Genomic DNA, 25,565 nt, shown 5'->3' with positions numbered 1-25,565 from the left:
TTACAGCCCAACACCGTGCAGGACGTTTGGCATTTGCCAGAGAACACCAAGATTGGAAAATTCACCACTGGCGCCCTGTGCTCTTCATAGATGAAAGCAGGTTCACACTGAGCACATGTGACAGACGTGACAGAGTCTGGAGACGCCGTGGAGAACGTTCTGCTGCCTGCAACATCCTCCAGCATGACCGGTTTGGCGGTGGGTCAGTCATGGTGTGGGGTGGCATTTCTTTGGGGGGCCGCACAGCCCTCCATGTGCTCGCCAGAGGTAGCCTGACTGCCATTAGGTACCGAGATGAGATCCTCAGACCCCTTGTGAGACCATATGCTGGTGCGGTTGGCCCTGGGTTCCTCCTAATGCAAGACAATGTTAGACCTCATGTGGCTGGAGTGTGTCAGCAGTTCTTGCAAGAGGAAGGCATTGATGCTATGGACTGGCCCGCCCGTTCCCCAGACCTGAATCCAATTGAGCACATCTGGGACATCATGTCTCGCTCCATCCACCAACGCCACGTTGCACCACAGACTGTCCAGGAGTTGGCGGATGCTTTAGTCCAGGTCTGGGAGGAGATCCCTCAGGAGACCATCCGCCACCTCATCAGGAGCATGCCCAGGCGTTGTAGGGAGGTCATACAGGCACGTGGAGGCCACACACACTACTGAGCCTCATTTTGACTTGTTTTAAGGACATTACATCAAAGTTGGATCAGCCTGTAGTGTGGTTTTCCACTTTAATTTTGAGTGTGACTCCAAATCCAGACCTCCATGGGTTGATAAATTATTTGATTTCCTTTGATCATTTTTGTGTGATTTTGTTGTCAGCACATTCAACTATGTAAAGAAAAAAGTATTTAATAAGAATATTTCATTCATTCAGATCTAGGATGTGTTATTTTAGTGTTCCCTTTATTTTTTGAGCAGTGTATATATGCACATTATCGAACAAAACATAAATGTATTGTGTAACATGATGTTATATGACTCATCTGATGAAGATGTTCAAAGGTTAGTGATTAATTTTATCTCTATTTGTGGGTTTTGTGAAAGCTACCTTTGCTGTGAAAGAAATGTCTGTGCTTTTTTGGATTTGGTGGTGAGCTAACATAAATATATGTGGTGTTTTCGCTGTAAAACATTAAAAAAATCGGACATGTTGGCTGGATTCACAAGATGTTTATCTTTCATTTGCTGTACACCATGTATTTTTCATAAATGTTTTATGATGAGTATTTAGGTATTTCACGTTGCTCTCTGTAGTTATTCTTGCTGCGTCGGTGCTATTTGTGATTGTAGCTGCAATGTAAAACTATGATTTATACCTGAAATATGCACATTTTTCGAACAAAACATAGATTTATTGTATAACATGTTATAAGACTGTCATCTGATGAAGTTGTTTCTTGGTTAGTGACTAATTCTATCTCTATTTGGGGGTTATGTGCAAGCTACCTGTGCTGTGAAAGAAATGTCTGTGCTTTTTTGTATTTGGTGGTGAGCTAACAAATATACGTGGTGTTTTCGCTGTAAAATATTTTAAAAATCGGACATGTTGGCTGGATTCACAAGATGTTTATCTTTCATTTGCTGTATTGGACTTGTTAATGTGTGAAAGTTAAATATTTCAAAAAAATATTTTTTGAATTTCGCGCGCTGCCTTTTCAGTGGAATGTGGAGGGGATTCCGCTAGACAGGTTAAACAAAATCGAATCCAGAAATGAAACGATACAAGCAGACACATGTTGCCCTGATTGATCTGAATGAAGCACATCCCTCCTATTTTGAGTGTCAGATGTTTGCACTTTGACTGCCAGGTTCCAACAGTGCTGCGTTTGGAAACGTGTTGAATACCTGAGTAGTGACTTACCTACTCATCTCCACTGGTTGTAGATCTGTCCCGCAGCATTGGGTAGTACTCTATGAGACGCTTCGCCATTACAGTGAGGTCACGGCTGCATGAATACTGGAAGTCATCCCCTGCCGCTCTCTTAAAACTTCTTGTCAATAGGGGGGCGCTATTTTCACTTTGGAAAAAATCGTGCCCAATTTAAACGGCCTCGTACTCTTTTCTAGATCATACAATATGCATATTATTATTACTATTGGATAGAAAACACTCTCAAGTTTCTAAAACTGTTTGAATTATATCTGTGAGTGAAACAGAACTCACTTGGCAGCAAACTTCCAGACAGGAAGTGAAAAATCTGAAAACGAGGCTCTGTTCCAGGGCCTGCCTATTCAATTGCCTTATATTTATCGATATGCATGCACTGCAAACGCCTTCCACTAGATGTCAACAGGCAGTGGAAGGTGGAATGGGGTGTCTAGCTTGATCTGAGGTCGAACAAGAGCTCTTGGAATGACGTGTCCAGAATTTCCTTTGTCTACCAAGGCGCGGGAAGCACCTCCATATTGTCTTATGATAAGCGTTCTGTATACACGGCTAATATCTCCGGCTCTGATTTTATTTGATACATGTGATAATAACATCGTAAAGCAGGTTTTTTTCAACCGAGTTCTATCAGTTTATTCAACGTTTATTTGGACTTTTGGGGATTTCCATTCTTTGCGTCGAGAGAATATGGGAACGTTATCAACCTTGGCTAGCCTCGTGGAGCGAATTCGACAGAAGAAAATGACATTCTAAAACCAAACAACAATTTATTCTGGACCTAGGACTCCTTGTACAAGATTCTGATGGAAGCTCAGCAAAAGTAAGAACAATTTATGATGTTATTTCGTATTTCTGTGGAAAATGTTATTTCTATTCTCTGCCGTTCTGGCGGGCGCTGTCTCGCAATAACGCAAGCTGTTTGTTATGGTAAAGTTATTTTTTTTTATCTAACACGGCGGTTGCATTAAGAACCAGTGTATCTTTCATTTGCTGTCCAACATGTATTTTTTAGTCAAGTTTATGATGAGTTCTTTGGTCAGATTAGGTGAGTGTCCAAAATATCTCCTGACATTCTGGGGAAATGTTGCTACATTTTCACAATGTATAACCACGGTTTGCAGCTCTAAATATGCACATTTTCGAACAAAACATAAGTGTATTGTATAACCTGATTGTGTTTTCGCTGTAAAACACTTAAAAAATCGGAAATATTGGCTGGATTCACAAGATGTTTATCTTTCATTTGCTGTACACCATGTATTTTTCATAAATGTTTTATGATGAGTATTTAGGTATTTCACGTTGCTTTCTGTAATTATTCTGGCTGCTTTGGTGATATTTTTTATGGTAGCTGCAATGTAAAACTATGATTTATACCTCAAATATGCACATTTTCGAACAAAACATAAATGTATTGTATAACATGTTATAAGACTATCATCTGATGAAGTTGTTTCTTGGTTAGTGACTAATTATATCTATATTTGGTCGGTTTTGTGATAGCTACCTATGCGGTAGAAACATGGTGAAAATATGCGGTTGAGTCTTTGGCTATTGTGGTTAGCTAATAGAAATACATATTGTGTTTTCGTTGTAAAACATTTTAAAAATCGGAAATGATGGCTGGATTCACAAGATGTTTATCTTTCATTTGCTGTATTGGACTTGTGATTTCATGATATTTATATGCTATTATTTACTTGTGGCGCTATGCTAGGCTATGCTAGTCAGCTTTTACTGATGAGGATGCTCCCGGATCCGGGATGGGTGTTAAGTAAAGGTTAATGGAAATCATGCTTGGTACTGTATTCCTGATTAATCGACAGCGAAGATCGTTGGAAAGGATATAGTCTCCTTGTCCAGCACGCTGTTTTTTAATAAAGGTGCTTCTTGATTGCTCCAACTCTGTGTCTGTGTATAAGACATACTGTGGGCTGACAAGCTGTACGGTTCTGGTGGCACCATGTTGGTCTCTTGGGTTTGGAGGGGTGGGGGGATGGAGGGGACAGGAGGATGGAATCACAGGTCCCAGAGGAGGTGCCTGGTCTACACAGGTCTGATTCTTGACCCTGTATAAGACATACATTTATTCTATAGTAATTATAAAGGCAAAGAACACCACACTAACAACAACCTAACAGCAAACACCAAAACAAGCTCATCTGTAGATAAATGTATTGTAATGATGGCCAGTAAATTCTACTTTGATAACAGGAAACACTGTCTGCATGGTTAGATTAAATGTCTCCCAAATGTCCAATTCTAACATTACCTCATTTTCACCTTGAGTAAATCTCCAAATGGTTCTCCTTCTGAAGAAGTGCTCTGGCCCGGGAAAGAGATCACGTAAATCCTCCTTAGAGAGGCTAGGCAGCATGTCTGTGCTTATATTAGCAGCTGAAAACACATGTAACCACATGGTAAAATTAAGTAATTAGCAACTAAATCATAGTTTATAGACGCAAAGTGTCAGGTTGATATAGGTTATGAGACATTAGAATACTGTCTTCCCTTTCCAGTTAATGCAGGAATGATTAACCAAGCTAGCTAATGTTAGCTAACAAAATTAGACTACCAGTATATCATTAACGTTGACGTCAATTACTTTAAACCAAAAGATTGTGCAAGCTAATGAAACTAACATTAACGCTAAATTGTCTCTCATATTGAAAATCTTAGTTCATCTTTGCTTGCCTTGCTAAGATTGTAGACAACGACTGACACAATCGATAATTTCGCTTTGCTGTCTTTGGCGCCATTTCTATTTATTTTCTTTTGTCAATTGAAAGGGCGCCAAAGACTGCGAAGCTAAATAATCGACAGTGTCAGTCATTAGGTCACATTTACACCTCATTAACACTATTTCTGGCAATAAAGCACCCTCAATCTAACCAAAGTTCAATTTCTTTCAACGAATGGTCGTTCATGCAGTTATTAACTGCTAAAAGTCAACGTTACCTAGTTAAAATTAGCATGCTAACTTTGTTTACCAACTTTCCAATTCAAATGAACGTTAGCTAACGTTAGCTTGCTAAGGAGAAAGGTAGACGGGTATAAACAAATGAACATTACCTTTTAATACTGAGGTTGATATATGGTCTATGCCTGGTTATGTGTAATCCATTCCATCTTCATTCATGGTGTTGTTAGATGACTCAAAGATTTGGACCGCATTTGACTTTTTAGTTTTTTAGGCCTCCCTTATTTAGCTAGATAATGTGATGAACGTACGTCAGTTAAGCAATATCACATGAGAGGGAGTGCTGAATATCAGCACGGCTGTGATTCGGTCGTAGGTACGAGGCCGCAGGCCAAAGATAATAATATTCAGTATAACAGCACGACCTCGAGTGTGATATTGCTTTTATACAACAGTTCTACAAGCGCAATTTATTAGTTAACAGTAATAAGCGACAACAGATTTATTTATTTATTTCATCATTTATTTGGTTCCAACACACATAGTTCCCCAACTGGTCTGGTACTGGACTGTTGCCAAGCACCACATATACATTTTCCTACACACTAGCTTGCTACTGCTACTTTGTGTAGGACTACACGATACCGTCCTCTCCTGACGACCATTCATAATTTAACTCAAATGTTATTTGTGGAAATATGTTCATATTTGCGGTGCGAAGTTTGTTACAATTTAAGATAGATAACGATCGTTAATGTAATTTACGGTTATTAGAACACCTGTAAAGCGGAGTGATACATGTATAGTTAAAAGTCCCAGTGCTGTTGTTCTCTACTCCAATCAAATTACTTGGTCATATTATAAATACTTGTGAACATAATTTTCAGTTCTTTCCGCCCTTTTCATCGAAAGCAGTGGGAACGTTTTACTTGCGTTTAGTAACGTTCAAGATGCTTTGACAGTGCGTTATCTGCTGTGTTTTTATAACTTTTTCATTGAAACTGCCATATCAATAGATTGCACAGTCGCAGCCCTGATTTCTGATTGCTCTGTGGTATTGACGGATGCACTGAGGAATATAGAGTGTTGTCACGCCCTGGCCATAGAGAGGTTTTTATTCTCTATTTTGGTTAGGCCAGGGTGTGACTAGGGTGGGCATTCTAGTTTCTTTATTTCTATGTTTTGTATTTCTATGTTTTGCCCGGGTATGGTTCTCAATCAGGGACAGCTGTCTATCGTTGTCTCTGATTGTGAATCATTCTTAGGCAGCCTTTTTTCCTTTGGTGTTTGTGGGTAGTTATCTTTGTTAGTGGCACTATAGCCCTGTTAAGCTTCACGGTTGTTTCTTTTATTTTTTTGGGCGACATTTACAATAATAAAAGAAATGTACGCTCACCACGATGCACCTCGGTCCGGTCATTTCCACCCTGACGACGATCGTGACAGAACTACCCACCACAAACGGACCAAGCAGCGTGGTAAGGAGCAATGGACATGGGAGGACATCCTGAATGGGAAAGGATCCTGGACGTGGGAGGAGATCCTGGCAGGAAAGGATTGCCTGCCGTGGGAGCAGGTGGAAGCAGCGAGGAAGGCGGCGGCAGCGAGTAAAAGGGCCCAGGATTACACAGGGTCACGGCTAGCACGAAAGACCGGGAGGCCAATCCCCAAATTTCTTGGGGGGGGCACACAAGGAGATTTGCTGAGTCAGGTTGGAGACCTGAGCCAACTCCTCGTGCTTACCGTAGGGAGCGTGGAACTGGTCAGGCACCGTGTTATGCGGTGGAGCGCACGGTGTCTCCAGTGCGCGTTCACAGCCCGGTGCGCTACATTCCAGCTCCCTGCATCGGCCGGGCTAGAGTGGGCATCCAGCCAGGACGGATGGTGCCGGCTCAGCGCATCTGGCCGCCAGTGCGTCTCTACGGCCCAGGATGTCCTGCGCCGGCTCTGCACACTGTGTCTCCGGTGCGTATGCACAGCCCAGTGCGTCCTGTGCCAGCGCCCCGCCTTTGCCGGGTGAAGGTAACCATCCAGCCAGGACTGGTTGTGCAGGCTCTACGCTCGAGACCTCCAGTGCGCCTCCACGGCCCAGTGTATCCGGTGCCTGCTCCAAGAACCAGGCCTCCTGTATGTCTCCCCAGCCTGGTGAGTCCTGTGCCTGCTCCCAGAACCAGGCCTCCTGTATGTCTCCCCAGCCTGGTAAGCCCTGTGGCAGCTCCACACACCAGGCTGTCCATACGTCTCCTCACTCCAGTGATGATCCATGGCACGAAGCCTCCAGCGGTGATCCATGGCACGTAGCCTCCAGTATTGATCCACGGTCCGGAGCCTGCAGCGACGGTCTCCAGTCCGGATCTTCCAACGACGGTCTCCAGTCCGAATCCTCCAACGACGGTCTCCAGTCCGGATCTTCCAACGACGGTCTCCAGTCCAAATCCTCAAACGTCGGTCTACAGTCCGGAGCCTGCAACAACGGTCTCCAGTCCGGAGCCTCCAGCGACGGCCTCCAGTCCGGGGCCTCCAGCGACGGCCTCCAGTCCGGGGCCTCCAGCGACGGCCGCCAGTCCGGAGCTGCCAGCGAGGGTCCCCAGTCCGGGGCCTGCAGCGAGGGTCCCCAGTCCAGAGGCGCCACCAAAGTGGGGGGAGCCAGAGGTGGAGCAGGGTCTGCGTCCCGCACCGGAGCCGCCACCGAAGTAGATGCCCAACCGGACCCTCCCCTATAGAATCAGGTTTTGCGGCCGGAGACGGCACCTTTCGGGGGGGGGGGGGTACTGTCACGCCCTGGCCATAGAAAGGCTTTTATTCTCTATTTTGGTTAGGCCAGGGTGTGACTAGGGTGGGCATTCTAGTTTCTTTATTTCTATGTTTTCTGTTTCTATGTTTTGGCCGGGTATGGTTCTCAATCAGGGACAGTTGTCTATCGTTGTCTCTGATTGGGAATCATACTTAGGCAGCCTGTTTTTCCACCTTAGTTGTGGGTAGTTGTCTGTGTTAGTGGCTTGTATAGCCCTAGTCAGCTTCACGTTCGTTTAGTTGTTTCTTGTTTTTGTTGGCGACATTCATAAATAAAAAGAAATGTACGCTCAACACGCTGCACCTTGGTCCGGTCATTTCCACCCTGACGACGGTCGTGACAAGTGTACAATTCCTTCCATCATGTAAAGAGAAACCACCTTCAACACCTACTTGATTGCACCCGACCAGATGAACAGCCATCGGAGGAAAGCCAAGCACCACCGGAAAAAGTAAGTAGCTAGCTAGCATTTTTTTGGTTCTTTGGATTTAAAAAAATTATTTAATGAATGGAAGAAACACGGACCAAAGTCATATACTGTCCATTAGGCTATTCGATCATTTTCGCCATAATGACTCTTATGGCTAAAGCTGGGTTAATGTGAAAATAATCGATGATAAATAGGAACAAAACATTTAAATAGCACTATTGGTGAAACTAAATACAATTTCAAATAATCATCTGTTTCTTTAAATGTGTTGTACACAGGACAACATTCAACCCGATCATCTTCTAGCTAACTCCAGCATCACTGATCAGCAACTCCATACATCTGACTCAGATGAAGGGCAAAGGGGCATTGACCAACATGGAGCTGTCACAGTGCAACAAGTAAGTTACTCAGTTGGTGGCAATCTACTGAAATTGACCATATTTTTTTAAGTACTTCGATTTACTAATAGCATTCATAGTCAGTCTTCGCAACCATTTCTCCTGTCACAAACATTATACTTGTCATGAACTAGTAATGTCCAGCCTCAGGATACTACATTCAATGTCAATTTTTTTTTTGAATCTGACAACACATGCCACTGCTTTTGTGATAAATGCCAGAGCCAAGCATCGTCTCTTACAGGTAAGATGCTTTTTCTGAACAGAGTACAGCATTTGGTTTGTTACATTATGCAGAGCATTTTGTAGTGGTTCAGTGATGGTTGAGTTCATTCTCAGTGCCAGGTTGTCCACCTTACTATTGTTGATCCCTTATGTCCTTATGTTAATGAATATGTCATAAGAACATCTGAATATCATAGGTATACATGATTGATGACATCCCCACCTCTCTCTCTCTCTCTCATTATCAGAAAGGTGTGAATGACATTGTTGCTGGGGTACAGCAGTATCAATCATCACTATTGGACAACCTCAGGAAGCAGATGGAGGCAGTGTTAAAGAAGCATTCAGGAAGCATATCAGGGCAACTTGAAAAAGATGCAATGAATATATTTGACAATTTCATTGGGCCTTTTGCTGGCGTTGCAACAACATTTAGACAGGACAGTGTTATTAAGAAGCAGTTTAGCTGTTTGGATGCAGAGGAAATTCACATTGCTCGAACCATATGCAGGATGAAATGTGGAGGATCAAAAGACATTTTCATCAAAGACAAAGGATTTTATTATGTACCATTAGTCAAAAGTCTAGAACAGTTCTTATCACACCCAAGGATTTAGTCTATGGTTGAAAAGGGACCCCAGATGTACAGGGAAAGTTTCTTTCATGATATTGTATATGATGCTCTTCTAAAATCACAACCCTTATTTTCAGAGAAACTAAATGATTTGCAGATTGTTCTGTACATGGATGAAATACAGATCTATAATCCACTAGGATCCTTAGCATCAACAAACAAGTTGTTAATGGTGTACTACACCCTAGGAAATATAAATCCAAAATACAGGTCTAAACTGGCTGCTATCAGGCTACTTGCCATGGCTAGATCAGCAGACCTCCGTCAATCTGGTGTAGATGTAATATTGAATAGAATCAAGGAAGACATGGATGCATTGTACAGTGGGGTTAAAATGCTAACTATTAATGTTGAGAAAACGATATCTGGTCTCTCTCTCTGGAGACACCCTGGCACAACATGAACTAGCAGGGTGTAAAGAGGGTGTGGGCTTTGCCTACAGTAAGTGCAGACACTGAGTGTTCTTTTGAGGACATGCAGTCACACTTCAATGAAGATGCATATACTAAAAGGACATTGGAGAAGCATGTCAGACAGTGTGATGAAATAGAAAAGGCACAGACTGACTTGCTTCGCAACAACCTTGAGAACAAGATATGGGATCAATAGAAGGAGCAAGTTAGTTGAATTCTCAGCCTTTGATATCATACAACAAACTCCGCAAGACATTATGCATGTAATTCTGGAGGGCATAGCCCCATTGGAAATCAAATGTGTTTTGAATCATCTTGTTGTGTCAGGACAGATTGATCTGGACTCAGTGAATTCTGCTGTTCTTGGTTTCCCTTATTCCTCTCTAGATGTTAGAGATCGGGCCATCCCCAATTTCTGTTAGTACATTAACGTCAAGTGATGGTAAACTAAAACAGTCATCTGGGCAAATGCTTGTCCGGCTAAGGATATTGCCATTTGTTTTGGAGAGTTTGGAAGTCAATGCATACAGTATATACGACTGACAATTGAGCTAATAGAGATTGTACAGATAGTATTTGTTCTTTCCATTGTGACTGTGTCTAGGTTGAAGTTACTCATTGAAAATCATTTGAAGCATTGGAATGAGCTTTTTATTTGCCATCACAGATAAAGTCATTGGGTCCAATGGTTAGACTTATGTGTATGTGGTTCGAGTCTAAACATTGTTTCTTTAAACAATGGGCTTCCAAGCTCAATTTAAAAAAAAATTGGTACGTCTTTGACCAATCAGAACCAAATATATGAAAGCTGCCAAAATGTAGACAGTTCAATGCACCCAATTGTTTCAAATGAAAGGGAGATGGGACCTGTATCAGAGGTTAAAGATCTACAATATTTATGTGGAAAATTTAGGGACTTCCTAGGTTTCAATGAAGTAAACCATGCTGTATCAGTCAAATGGCTTGTAATTAATACAACTCAGAAGTCCATGATCTATGCCAAAGTACTGAATGGTAATATGCCAATATGACTGGTTAAAAACATATTTCTTGTTGATTCTAGGCTTTATTGTTTGCAATATCAACCATTTCAAAATATACGCTTTGATAGAAGCATCATGGCTTATCAAGTTGAGGTCCCACACTTTGCACAGGCCACTGAGTTAGTGGATGCTGAAAAGCTGGTTGATTTTACCTCAATATTACACAATTAGCAACAAGAGCCAAACTTATGTACAAGTCAAATACCATCTTGGGGAAGTAATAGAATTGTACAACAGTTCAAATGACGCAGTGTGTTCCCCAGATATGAAAAGTGTACTGTCTTTGTTCTGTACTGTATTTTGTCTACATGACTGCTGTGCTGTGTGTAAGATTGACAATAAAACAGTGAATTCCATTTGGTCATTATCTGTTCTTAATATGTGAAGAGATGAAAAAGGTAAGATGCTTGAAATAAGAAATTCTGACTTTGACAAAGCAGTTTTGGACTTGTCAGTGTTGATCAAACGCCTTTATAATTCTGTTAATTATAGTTTCGAGCATTAAGTTACTCAGAACCAGTAACACAATCTCAGTAACAAGTTATATAATCTTATTAAGATAATTAAGCACAAAAAAGCTTGAAACAAGTGAAATGCTCCAACATAAAAACTGGCTGATAAGAAGAAATATCTTGTCAGACAAAAAACAAGCATATATTGCCTTGGTTTAAGATATTTAATCTTACTTAGATTTCAATTTTTGCAGTGCAGACCCGGATTAACATCAACTGTTCAGAGGAGACTGTGAATCAGGCCTTCGTGGTCGAATTGCTGCAAAGAAACCACTACTAAAGGACACCAATAATAAGAAGAGACTTGCTTGGGCCAAGAAACACGAGCAATGGACATTATACCGGTGGAAATCTGTCCTTTGGTTTGATTAGTCCAAATTTCAGGTTTTGGATCCAACCGCCGTGTCTTTGTGAGACGCGGAGTAGGTGAACGGATGATCTCTGCATGTGTGGTTCCCACCGTGAAGCATGGATGAGGAGGTGTGATGGTTGTTACCAACAAGTGAGGTCTCGAACGAAAAGGTACAGTACATGAACACACTTACCGCTGGCTACTATATGGAGACAAACAACATTTTTTAATGAGCTGTGAAAAAAAGAGTGAACTATTTTCCAATGCTCATTAGACTGGCCCAAGCCAACCCCAGTGAATAGGCCATGTTGTATATGGTACATTCTACTCTCTCTTTCTTCTTGTGTGTGTAGGAGCTACCACTGTACTGTATAGGGGGTCTGCGCTTCTTCTGGGACAACAAGTTTGACCATGCCATGGTGGCCTTCCTGGACTGTGTGCAGCAGTTCAAGGAGGAGGTGGAGAAGGGAGACACGGGATTCTGCCTGCCCTACAGGTCAGTCAACTAGTCTAGCAGACATCATCGAACTATAATTGTAATCATCTATGGATTATGCTGAGAGACCAAGGATTAAGCTGTCAAAAGCTGACCAACTTCAGTTATTTGTGTAATTTTGGTAAGTTATACAACTAAATTTATTAGTTTATCTTTCTTCATTTTTCCAATTCATAAAAAGAACAAATCACTCCTTTTCGTATTCAGATTTGATAAATTTGTTCCCTTGTTTCTTAATATTTCATTTATTCTACTTTCCTGCACTAGTAACACATCTGACAGAATGATTTAGATGAGTATTTGGATTAGATTTTATTGAGGTGTTTTTGTTAGTGGAATTAAATGATTCCTACAATATACTCATTAATTAAACTCAATCTGTCTATCTATAAGAATTTGTAAGATACTTATCAACATAAAATAGACAGGATACAGTCATATCAAAACTAGACAATAGTGTTTATTCTCGGAGCAAGCTCCCATTTGATCATAAACACAGACTTATATACAAGATATGACGTCATAGGTTACAGAATAAGTCTCATTGTCCTAACAAATAGAAAACAGGTTCAAAAGTTCATTCTAACCTCACAGGGCACTCACATGTAACACCATATAATCATTTATCCTGAAGGCTCACTATAATTGATTACCACTTTAGCAGACAACTCAAGATAATGAAAGACCTAAAAAGTGACCCACAGCCTCATCTAAACATCTCAGGGCTAAGTTGGGTCAGTTCAACCAGAGTTTAATGACCCTTTCTGCTTACTTTATAACCCACAACACAAATCTCTTTTCACCAGGCGTGCAGAGTTCAATTTGTTATAGTTTTATTTAAAGCTAGAATTTGTTTTAACTATTTATTAACAAAATTCCTAACAGTTTTATACAGGTGTTTCTGTAGATTTGAGGAACTGCTGAACACTGTTGGTTTAGATGTTTCTGGATACAATACTGCCTCCAACTAGTACTGCCTCTTATTGGAACCCTCACAGATTCCAAGGTAGAAGTCCTCATTTGGGCAGCAGGTGGTTTAGCAGTCACTGTATGTCTGTCTGTTCAATCCAAAATACAAAAGAGCGACAGACTCAGGTCCCTTGGTGCATCACACCACGGATCGCGTCACGTAGCCAGCCAGTACAGTGCCTTTGAGCCGGTGCTTGGTGGAGTCATAGACCCCCCGTCTAGAGCTCTTGGAGGAGAGCTTGGCACAGATCTCGCTGTGTTTCTCCAGGCGACTAGGATCAAAGCACCGGCCGCAGTGCTCACACTGCTTCAGCTTGGAGTTGGCTGCACTCATCCCAAATCGACGTTTCAACACCACCTGAATGAATGGATGTTATCAGATGGGCCAAATAATGGGCAGCTGGGCAACAGACACAAGATATACAACATGTACAAACCAGAGGAGGCTGGTGGGAGGAGCTCATTGTAATGGGTTCATTGTAATGGCTGGAATAGAATAAAAGGAACGGTATCACACATCAATCACATGGAAACATGTTTGATTCCGATCAATTCATTTCATTCCAGCCATTACATCGATCCTATCCTCCTATAACTCCTCCCATCAGCCTCCTCTGATACAAATGCACGTGATCACCAACACTACACTAGATCAACAGTTAGCATGGCTTTGGAATGTCAAGCTACTTTACCTGTCTGTCCTCCTTTCTCTCTTCCATGTTCAAACCCTTCTTGACTTCCTTTGGCTTGTTCACAGTGTATCTCGTGGCTGTCTGCTTTGGCTTACTTGACACACTGCTTTGTTCTCCATTTCTCCTCACCTCTTTAATCCTTTCTTCCTCTTCTTCCTCTTCTTCCTCTTCTTCGTTATCTCTTATCATCTCCCATAGGTCAGAATCCACCTTCATCAGGCAGATCTCCTGGATGAACTTCTCCACCTTTTTTCTGAAACGTTCTTTTGCATTTATCTCCTCCAAAGCCTGAGCACCCATCTTGGCCCCACTCTTAATCAGTTTCAATTCTTGGGTGACACTGATCAGCTTGGCCTTCATACATGCCATCACCTGCTCAGCCTCTGAGTTAAAGACGTCCCATACCATCTCATCGGGGCACGGCGGTAGATCCTGTACAGTTAGGGTCTGAGTCTTGAACTGAACGTGTTTCTTCACAACCTGCCTTCTGTACTTTGAAGCAGCAGGACGAGGGCTGCCCTCTGGTCTGACTGGCTGGAATGGCTTCTTCTTGGCATCATTGTTTGGCACAGTGACTCTGGCTCTAATGGGAGGCAGTGGCATCTTGGTGACCATATTGGCTCCATGGACTGCCTTCAATGGCTTGGCACTATGGAGGTAGATGTCTTTCACCACGCATGTTTGATCCCTCTTGGTACGGATGGGTTGCAGTGGCTTCCGGATGGGAGGAACAGTAGCCTTCCCTGACTGCTGAGATGTTGGAGCTACATGCAGTCCTTGACTCTTCCCATTGCAGATGTATCTCTTCTTCTGCAGGACTGGGATTCTTGAGGGAGGATGTGGTTTCTTTTCCACAGCCTTCAAACTGGCAAGTCGCTGCAGAGCACCCTTTCTTTCTTCAGTCAACTCCAGTACTGGGATTCTGGAGGTGTTAAAACTGTTTTGTTTGAGCGCTGGAAGCTTCTCAGTGGCCTTGGGTTGAGGTGGCAGTGCAGGCTGAACGGAGTTGCTACTGGCAGCTCCAAGGTTCCCTGTTAAAGCATTATCTTCCTGTAGCGACTGCAAGAATCTCCTCCTCATCAAGGAGATTGACAGTGACATTCTTCTAACCTCGTTCTGCATCTAAATTTTCGTCTAGAAGAACTTTCTATATTTTATTGTGATCTACTGTGTTAACTATATCTCAGGAGGAATCTGCTAGATTGTCTTGGATACTAGTGTTCTATTTTCAGCAATCAGACGCCAGAATATTCAAACAGAACATTTGGAATTTATTGATCAGTTGTGACATCATAATTGGTTCACATATAATGAGACTTCTAGAATCTCACACACTTATGCAGATGTGATGTCATAATAGACCATAATATACTGCCCAAAATGGTGAATGTTACCTACCTGTGTTGAACTGCTTGCCCTCATCTCATATTTAAACATGCCACTTTTCTTTGAGGGGAAACATATTACTGTAATCTCTGAATTGTCAATTTAAAGATATTTTGCCAATTAATTCATTACTAAATTTAGCTAACATAGTTAATTCAGAGAATCTTACCTTTGCCTTGGCAGTCTTGTCCAGATCATCATGGCGTTTGTAGTTCTTTATGATAGCCATATTAGCAGCTAATTAGCAGTTCATTTTGGGGGGCTAAATACAGGCGACTAAATTGATAAGTCACCTTGTCCTACAGATATTTCCATGATTATAAAAACATCACACAAGGGTATTCCTACATGAAACACATTCCTTATTTTAAATATTTCTAAAATTCCCTATGGGGAGAAATTAATGTTGGAAAAACAGTTGGAACCATTTCCTTGTTTGACTGCTATGTTTTATGGGTATTATGACTCATACTGTTGTACTCTATTGTACTTACACAAATAACTGGAGTTGGTCAGCTTTTGACAGCTTAATCCTTTGTCTCTGCATGATCATTTGCCTCCAACTAGTCACTAGCATGAGAAATGTGCAGATTATTTTGTTTTAGCGTACTGGCCTTAGATTTAAAAAATGTGGGTGTTAGCAGCTGTAGATGTTGCACCAGTTTCTTTCATACCCCTCAAGAAATAAACACTTGTGGGTTTGAGTTTTAACAAACCTTTTTCTGTTATGGTTCAGGATGGATGTCGAGAAGGGCAAGATTGAGGACACGGGAGGCAGCGGCGGCTCCTACTCCATCAAGACCCAGTTCAACTCGGAGGAGCAGTGGACCAAGGCGCTCAAGTTCATGTTGACCAACCTCAAGTGGGGTCTGTCATGGGTGTCGTCTCAGTTTTACAACTGATAGAGGACCCTGGGTGTGCCCCTTGACCCTTCTAAAACCACAATTTCGTCACAATGTGTGACTCTGTAAAGTAGTTATTCTGCAATGCTCTCCTTGCTTCCCTATGATGTTTTGAGAGGGTGGGGAGAAGACTGGAGGAAGGACTTTTGAGATTCACCACTGGTGTGAGTTCCAATCCAATAAGTCTTGTTTCCTTGTTTGATTTCCATATTGACAATTTGAAAGGATAAGATAAATACTGTTAAATTGTACACATTCAAGTCCACCTAGACTCGTAGGTGTTATGAAGGGAGCTATCTGAGATTTTTGGAGCACATTCCAGGATTGAGTCCTAATAGTAGCTAAGTGGCTTCTGGTTGTGTCTTTTCCATCATATGCACATATCTTATGACACTGGATAGGTGAAAGCTGTTGTTTCCAATTGACCTGTTCAATTCTTAAAGATCAGTACACATGAAGGGAAGGAGAGAAGGACACGTTGAACTACTGAGATGCAGTACTGGAATGGGTTCTTATGTATCACAAGCTTCTTACTTTGCTCCAGAAGCAAATCTAGAGTCACAAATCTGGTTTTCTGCCTATTTTTCTTCAATTGGATTGTATCTTAGTGGTTCAACTCCACTCTAGCCACAGAATACTGTACATTTATTATGTTTTAATCGTTTTTCTTTGACTGTGCTGACAAGGTAAAGATGGTTTAATTTCACCATGCGTTGGAACAGGATTGGAACGTTTGCCTTGTCTGTTCTCTTGTCTCCCCATTCGCAGGGCGCTCGAAGTGTCTACCGAAAGCTTTGGCATTGGGATTATGCTGTGCTTTTGTTCATTGGCAAATTCAACAAGGCAATCCTTTTACTACAAGTGACTTCTTGGTGTAGATTTAAATGTAGACAAGGAGGCTTGTGGCAGTATTTAATGCCCATATCACTGTATGATTTGGTTTTTCAGGTTCATTACACATTTGAACATGCCAATAATAGACCCACACAGGATGCCTTATGTAAAAGGATATTTCCAATTCTAACATTTGTATAAAAAAAGGTCATCAAAATGTAGAGACAGATAGATTGATTGATTACGTAAGTATTCAACCTCCTGAGTCAATACATGTTAAAATCACGTTTGGCAGCGATTTACAGCTGAGAGTCTTTCTGGGTAAGTCTCTAAATGCTTTGCACACCAGGATTGCATGTTAGCCTTCAAGCTCTGTCAAGTTGGTTGTTGATCATTGCTACAAAGCCATTTAAGTCTTGCCATAGAATTTCAAACCAATTTAAGTCAAAACTAACTGGGGTGCTCTTGAACATTCAATGTCGTCTTGGTAAGCAACTCCAGTGTATATTTGGCCTTGTGTTTTAGGTTATAGTCCTGGTAAAAGTTGAATATCTCAGTGTCTAAAGCAGACTGAACCAGGTTATCCTCTAGGATTGTGCCTGTGCTTAGCGCTATTCTGTTTATTTTCATCATAAACATACTCTCCGATGACAGGCATGTAGCCACCACCATGCTTGAAAATTTAAGAGTGGTACTCAGTTATTTGTTGTTGGATTTGCTCCAAATATAATGCTTTGTATTCAGGACATATAGGTAAGTTCACTACCACATTTTTTGCAGTATTACTTGTGCCTTAATTGCAAACAGGATGCATGTTTTTGGAATATTTTCATTCTGTACAAACTTCCTTTTCACTATGTCATTTAGGTTAGTATTGTGGAGTAACTACAATGTAGTTGATCCATCCTCAGTTTTCTATTACAGCCGTTAAACTGTTTTTAAGTCACCATTGGCCTCATGGTGAAATCCTTGAGTGTTTTCCTTCCTCTCCGACAACTGAGTAAGGAAAGACACCTATCTATCAATATGTGCATTTTGTGGTTGAATCTGTGTTTGAAATTCACTGCTCATCTTAGGGTCCTTACAATTATCTGTATGTGTCAGGTACAGAGATGAGGTAGTAATTCAAAAACCCTGTTAAACACTTATCAGATGGCTCCATGCAATAAGTGACTTGTTAAGCACATTCTTACTCCTAAACTTCATGCTTGCCATAACAAAGGGATTGAATACTTAATAAAACACAATATTTTTAATTCATTCATTTGTAAAAAATCTCTAGAAACATAATTCCACTTTCACATTATGGGAGATTGTGTGTAGGCCAGTGAAACTCAACTTAATCCATACAACAAAATGTGGAAAAAGTCAAGTGGCGTGAATACTTTCTGAAGGCACTTTGAGATGGGCTCTTCAGGCAGTCATTGAGTTGCTAGCCTTGAACGTAACACGTAGCTTGCTCTGTATGGCTGTGTATATTTGAGTATTACCAGTTAGGCTATTCTGCTTTTCTCTGGTAAACAACACACCTATGCTCAAGCATGAAATCATGTTTCACAATATACTAAAATAACTTTGCTATTATTTAAGTTATGTTGCAATTTAGATTGTTATACTGCATAATTTGCAATGAATGAGAATTATCTTTGACGTAACTCCTTGCTAACAAGCCACAAAGTCATACCAACAGTCGGTGAATGGTTAATATGCATTTCTATTAAGTCTCTCCCCCTCTCCATTTTGGGGGAAAGCCTCATGAAAAAATATGGACAACCATCCAAATAACAAAGTAAACTCCCAGATATCCAAGAAAATATTTAAATCTGATCAAATCAGTCCAAAGTGATGATCCTAGTGAAAATGACTTCTTTCTTTCACCTGACAGTTAGACTTGTGTAAAACATAACAGTGTTGTATCAGCCAGGCATGCCTTCAACTTTGGTCATCAAAAATAGAAACTCCCCCTTCATTTGAACCCTGCCGAGAAAAGCCTTTCTCTCAAAACATCAAATGGAATGGATATGTAGGAAAATGGTGCCGACAGACAGGGCTGCCATGCTTCTACCTTACAAGCATTTCGCTACACCCGCAATAACATCTGCTAAACACATATATGTGACAAATACAATTTGATTTGAGCTGTTTGGTTTTCCCGAAAACAGGAATGCACACACAACACACTGTAACTTCAGTCCGTTTTCCTATGACCCTGTGATGCAGCCCACTGAACAGGCCCAGCAAGGTCTTTCTCTTCTTTGTGGCAAGGGTGTGTGTGTGTACATGTACGTGGGAAGCCATTGGGTCCTACAGATAAGCCATAGACTGGCACTGCCCCTTCATGTCTTAGGAGGGGTGGGGATAGGGAGGGCACTTCAGATATTACTCCTCCATCCTTTATTCTGTTTTTACCCCCTCCATCCTCCTTCCCATATCCAGAAGGGAGGGCGTTTGAGTAATGTGGCCCCCACACGAGCCCTCAGGGGTGGCGTTGGGCACCTCAGTTCGAGGCACTGCTGTTGTATGCACTGGAGGTGGAGGGCGTGGAGCCCGAAGCCAACGGCCCAGGTCCGGTGGACAGGGCCTTGCAGAAGGGGGGCATGAGAAAGGGGTCTTGGGTCAGCTGCAGCACGTCGATGCTCTCCTCCTTGCGGTTGCCCAGGTAGCGGCGGATGAAGGCCTGACGGAGAGAGAGATAAAGGCACCGAAGTGAGATGTTTGTTTTTTTAGGGGGTAGATCAGCTTTAATATTGCATATAGATTGTGGCTTCCATCAATGTAATTGTCTGCATAATTTCCAATCCCCCAATAGATAGAAAGATAGATAGATACACACACAGAACCAGATAAAAATATGGACACACTACTCATTCAAGGGCTTTTCTTTTTTAAACTATTTTCTACATTGTAGAATAACAGTTTTCACATCAAAACTATGAAATAACACATTTGGAATCATGTAGTAACCCAAAAAGTGTTAAACAAATCAACATATACACTGCAAAAAGTCAGCTCTCAAAAACAAGGGAAAGCTGTAAAATGAGGGAAATATTACTTAAAATAAGCAAAATTATCTGCCAACAGAACAGGAACATTTTTACTTGCCAAGATTTTTTAAACAAGTTAAAATATCTAGTCTCGAATGCATAGCTATCTTAACCTAGTGCGTTCAGACTAAAAACAAGTAATTTGTCTGGATACAAAGAAAAGATTTAAGAATCATTTTCTGAATATGTAGGAAAATGTTTGTAAATTTATGCTAGTGCCATCATCTTGAAATAAGGCCTTATGTTTAGTAAATATATCTTAAAACCAGTACAGCTACACTAAAAACAAGTACATTTGTCTGGACACAAAGAAAATATTTAAGAATTATATTAATCCGTTCATGGTATTCTCCATTGTCTACAGAGCCAGTAATTACCTTGGTCCAGCAGCGGTGGCTTCATGACCTTTTTGAACACTCCATAAAACTGTGCCTTGTTGTAAAAGGTCCCCCAGCGGGTCTTCAGTTCAGGTATAAAGCAGTTCCCTCGATCGAGGATCCACCGGAGTTCATCCATAACATGACAGACAGACAGACAACCAGACCGAATTCTCGCGAGCTCACTGTTTTACATTTGCCCAAAGTAGTTTACCCCCGTCCCTACTATGGATTCTCACGCTGCTCAGTTCCCACGCCGTATCTCATTTGAGATTCGGTCTGGTGTTAAACAGGCTAAAGAAGCATAGGCCTACTTAGAATGAATACATTTGCTTACATGATCCAGTTCTCTGAAGCTGGGATACGCTTGAAGTATCTTGGTAGGCCTGTCCTGCTCCTTAGTAGCATCAGAGTTGACGAAGGCCCGTCTTGCTTGGAGTTCAAGGTCCAGGAGCTGGGAAACATCCTTCTGGTTGGGTCTGGCCTTGGTTTTGTACATCTCCTGTAGAGTTTTATAATGTCTCGCCAGGTTCTGTAGGCTCTCAGTAGTTTCTGATGCCAGAAAACATAAACCCGAGCAATTAACATTTAAAAATGTAGACTGAAATTAAGAACAGTGATTCCGCTGGTACTACCCCCCCCCCCCAAACCTCTCATTCCACAGGAAACACTGAAGACTAAATAGTCACTTTGTTTCTAGTCCCTCATTTAGAGTAGTAGTAGAAGTTGAATTTATACGGAAACACTATCCACTATTTAAATTTGTGTACTTACCACCCAACTGTTCAACCTCTGGGCTGCTGCATCTAGATAGTGGGGATGTCTCCAAGATCAGGGTTGAGGAGGTGGATTCGTCAGTCTCATCAGTGGACATCTCCTGGCTGCTCTGAAATCGAAGGCTTCGTGGCCTCTTTCTTGAAGGGGTCGCTCCCTGCTTCTTTATGGGGGTTGTCACATTCTGAATCCTTTTCAAAAGCTGCTAGTTTACAGATTCCTAACAAACAAATTGTTTGTGTTATAAATCACATTAAACAAAATCTAATCCAGAAATGAAACAATACAAGCAGACACATGTTGCCCTGATTGATCTGGATGAAGCACATCCCTCCTATTTTGAGTGTCAGATGTTTGCACTTTGGCTGCCAGGTTCCAACAGTGCTGCGTTTGGAAACACGTGTTGAATACCTGAGTAGTGACTTACCTACTCAGCTCCACTGGTTGTAGATCTGTCCCACAGCATTGGGTAGTACTCTATGAGACGCTTCGCCATTACAGTGAGTTCACGGCTGCATGGATACTGGAAGTCATCCCCTGCCGCTCCGTTAATGGAAATCATGCTTGTTACTGTATTCCTGATTAATCGACAGCGAAGATCTTTGGAAAGGATATAGTCTCCTTGTCCAGCACGCTGTTTTTCAAAAAAGGTGTTTCTTGATTGCTCCAACTCTGTGTCTGTGTATAAGACATACTGTGGGCTGACAAGCTGTACGGTTCTGGTGGCACCATGTTGGTCTCTTGGGTTTGTAGGGGTGGGGGGATGGAGGGGACAGGAGGATGGAATCACAGGTCCCAGAGGAGGAGGTGCCTGGTCTACACAGGTCTGATTCTTGACCCTGTATAAGACATACATTTATTCTTTAGTAATTATAAAGGCACAGAACACCACACTGTAACAACAACCTAACAGCAAACACCAAAACAAGTACATCTGTAGATACATGTATTGTAATGATGGCCAGGAAATGCTACTTTGATAACAGGAAACACTGTCTGCTTGGTTAGATTAAATGTCTCCCATTTTACCTTGAGTAAATCTCCAAATGGTTCTCCTTCTGAAGAAGTGCTCTGGCCCGGGAAAGAGATCACGTAAATCCTCCTTAGAGAGGCTGGGCAGCATGTCTGTGCTTATATTAGCAGCTGAAAAACACATTTAACCACATGGTAAATAGTTAAGTAAATAGCAACTAAATCATAGTTTATAGACGCAAAGTGTCAGGTTGATATAGGTTATGAGACATTAGCATACTGTCTTCCCTTTCCAGTTAATACAGGAATGATTTACCAAGCTAGCTAATGTTAGCTAACAAAATTAGACTACCAGTATATCATTAACGTTGACGTCAATTACTTTAAACCAAAAGATAGTGCAAGCTAATGAAACTAACGTTAACGCTAAATTGTCTCCCATAATTGAAAATCTTAGTTAATCTTTGCTTGCCTAGCTAAGATTGTAGACAATGACTGACACAATCGATAATTTAGCTTCGGCGTCTTTGGCACCATTTCTATTTATTTTCTATTGTCAATAGAAAGGGCGCCAAAGACTGCGAAGATAAATAATCAACGGTGTCAGTCATTAGGGCACATTTACACCTCATTAACACCATTTCTGGCAATTAAGCACTCTCAATCTAACCAAAGTTCACGTTTTTTCAACGAATGGCCGTTCGTGCAGTTATTAACTGCTAAACGTCAACGTTACCTAGTTAAAATTAGCAAACTTGGTTTGCCAACTTTCCAAATCAAATGAACGTTAGCTAGCTAAGGAGAAAGGTAGACGAGTATAAACAAATGAACATTACCTTTTAATACTGCGGTTGATATATGGTCCATGCCTGGATAGGTGTCACCCATACCATCTTCATTCATAGTGTTGTTAGATGACTCAAAGATTTGCACCGTATTTGACTTTTTAGTTTTTTAGGCCTCCCTTATTTAGCTAGATAATGTGATGAACGTACCTCAGTTAGGAAATATCACATGAGAGGGAGTGCTGAATATCAGTACGGCTGTGATTCGGCCGTAGGTACGAGGCCGCAGGACAAATATAATAATATTCAGTATAACAGCACGACCTCGAGTGTGATATTGCTTTTATACAACAGTTCTACAAGCACAATTTATTATTTAACAGTAATAAACGACAGATTATGATTTGTTTATTTATTTAATCATTTATTTGGCTCCAACACACATAGTTCCCCAACTGGTCTGGTACTGGACTGTTGCCAAGCACCACATATACATTTTCCTACACACTAGCTTGCTACTGCTACTTTGTGTAGTTCTACACGTTACCGTCCTCTCCTGACGACCATTCATAATTTAACTCAAATGTTATTTGTGGAAATATGTTCATATTTGCAGTGCAAAGTTTGTTACAATTTAAGATGGATAACGATCGTTAATGTAATTTACGGTTATTAGAACACCTGTAAAGCGGAGTGATACATGTATAGTTAAAAGTCCCAGTGCTGTTGTTCTCTACTCCAATCAAATTACTGGTCATATTATAAATACTTGTGAACATCAATTTCAGTTGTTTCCGCCCTTTTCATCGAAAGCAGTGGGAACGTTTTACTTGCGTTTGCGTTTAGTAACGTTCAAGATGCTTTGACGGTGCGTCATCTGCTGCGTTTTTATGACTTTTTCATTGAAACTGTTATTGAGCCATATCAATAGATTGCACAGTCGCAGCCCTGATTTCTGGTTGCTCTGTGGTATTGATGGATGCACTGAGGAATATAGAGTGTACAATTCCTTCCATCATGTAAAGATAAACCACCTTCAACACCTACTTGATTGCACCCGACCAGATGAACAGCCATCGGAGGAAAGCCAAGCACCACCGGAACACGTAAGTAGCTAGTTAGCATTTCTTTTGTTCTCTGGATTTTAAAAAATTATTTAATGAACTGACGATACACGGACCAAAGTCATACTGTCCATTAGGCTATTCGATCATTTTAGCCATAATGACTCTTATGGTTAAAGCTGGGTTAATGTGAAAATAATCGATGATAAATAGGAACAAAACACTTAAATAGCACTATTGGTGAAACTAAATATAATTTCAAGTAATCATCTGTTTCTTTGATGTGTGGTACACAGGACAACATTCAACCCGAGCATCTTCTAGCTAACTCCAGCATCACTGATCAGGAACTCCATACATCTGACTCAGATGAAGGGCAAAGGGGCATTGACCAACATGGAGCTGTCACAGTGCAACAAGTAAGTTACTCAGTTGGTGGCAATCTACTGAAATTGACCATATTTTTAAATACTTAGATTTACTAATAGCATTCATTGTCAGTCTTCGCAACCACTTCTCCTGTCACAAACATTATACTTGTCATGAACTAGTAATGTCCAGCCTCAGGATACTACATTCAATGTCAACATTATTTTAGAATCTGACAACACATGCCACTGCTTTTGTGATAAATGCCAGAGCCAAGCATCGTCTCTTACAGGTAAGAACAGAGCACAGCATTTGGTTTGTTACATTATGCAGAGCCTTTTGTAGTGGTTCAGTGATGGTTGAGTTCATTTTCAGTGCTAGGTTGTCCACCTTACTATTGTTGATCCCTTATGTCCTTATGTTAATGAATATGTCATAAGAACATCTGAATATCATAGGTATACATGATTGATGACATCCCCACCTCTCTCATTTTCAGAAAGGCGTGAATGACATTGTTGCTGGGGTACAGCAGTATCAATCATCACTATTGGACAACCTCAGGAAGCAGATGGAGGCAGTGCTAAAGAAGCATTCAGGAAGCACATCAGGGCAACTTGAAAAAGATGCAATGGATATATTTGACCATTTCATTGGGCCTTTTGCTGGCGTTGCAACAACATTTAGACAGGACAGTGTTATTAAGAAGCAGTTTAGCTGTTTGGATGCAGAGGAAATTCACATTGCTCGAACCAAATGCAGGATGAAATGTGGAGGATCAAAAGACCTTTTCATCAAAGACAAATAATTGTATTATTTACCATTAGTCAAAAGTCTAGAACAGTTCTTATCACACCCAATGATTTTGTCTATGGTTGAAAAGGGACCCCAGATGTGCAGGGGAAGTTTCTTTCATGATATTGTATATGGTGCTCTTCTAAAATCACAACCCTTATTTTCAGAGAAACGAAATGATTTGCAGATTGTTCTGTACACGGATGAAATAGAGATCTGTAATCCACTAGGATCCTTAGCATCAAAAAACAAATTGTTAATGGTGTACTACACCCTAGGAAATATAAATCCAAAATACAGGTCTAAACTGGCTGCTATCAAGCTAGATCAGCAAACCTCCGTCAATCTGGTGTAGATGTAATATTGACTAGAATCAAGGAAGACATGGATGCATTGTACAGTGGGGGTAAAATGCTAACTATTAACGGAAAGAACTTTATATGGTGCCATGGTCTCTCTCTGGAGATTCCCTGGCACAACATGAACTAGCAA

At 41.1% G+C, this 25,565-nt stretch overlaps 1 protein-coding gene and 1 long non-coding RNA gene across 2 annotated transcripts; both read left to right on the top strand.

Moving 5' to 3' along the window:
- Positions 1 to 11,958: 11,958 nt before the first annotated feature.
- Positions 11,959 to 16,253, top strand: LOC139569709 (beclin-1-like). The gene is made up of 2 exons (XM_071391108.1): positions 11,959 to 12,110; positions 15,894 to 16,253. Exons 1-2 carry the CDS (start codon positions 12,031 to 12,033, stop codon positions 16,057 to 16,059), a joined length of 246 nt encoding a protein of 81 aa, XP_071247209.1. The 5' UTR covers positions 11,959 to 12,030; the 3' UTR covers positions 16,060 to 16,253.
- Positions 16,254 to 24,215: 7,962 nt separating this feature from the next.
- LOC139569708 (uncharacterized) lies at positions 24,216 to 25,025 on the top strand. Its single transcript, XR_011673930.1, has 3 exons — positions 24,216 to 24,328; positions 24,508 to 24,570; positions 24,778 to 25,025. It is a non-coding gene; the product is annotated as an uncharacterized lncRNA (long non-coding RNA).
- Positions 25,026 to 25,565: the final 540 nt, after the last annotated feature.

Source organism: Salvelinus alpinus, chromosome 3 (assembly GCF_045679555.1).
Source record: "Salvelinus alpinus chromosome 3, SLU_Salpinus.1, whole genome shotgun sequence".
NCBI lineage: Eukaryota > Metazoa > Chordata > Actinopteri > Salmoniformes > Salmonidae > Salvelinus > Salvelinus alpinus.
The sequence above is the reverse complement of the archived record's forward strand: the minus strand, read 5'-3'. Positions and strand labels throughout refer to the sequence as shown.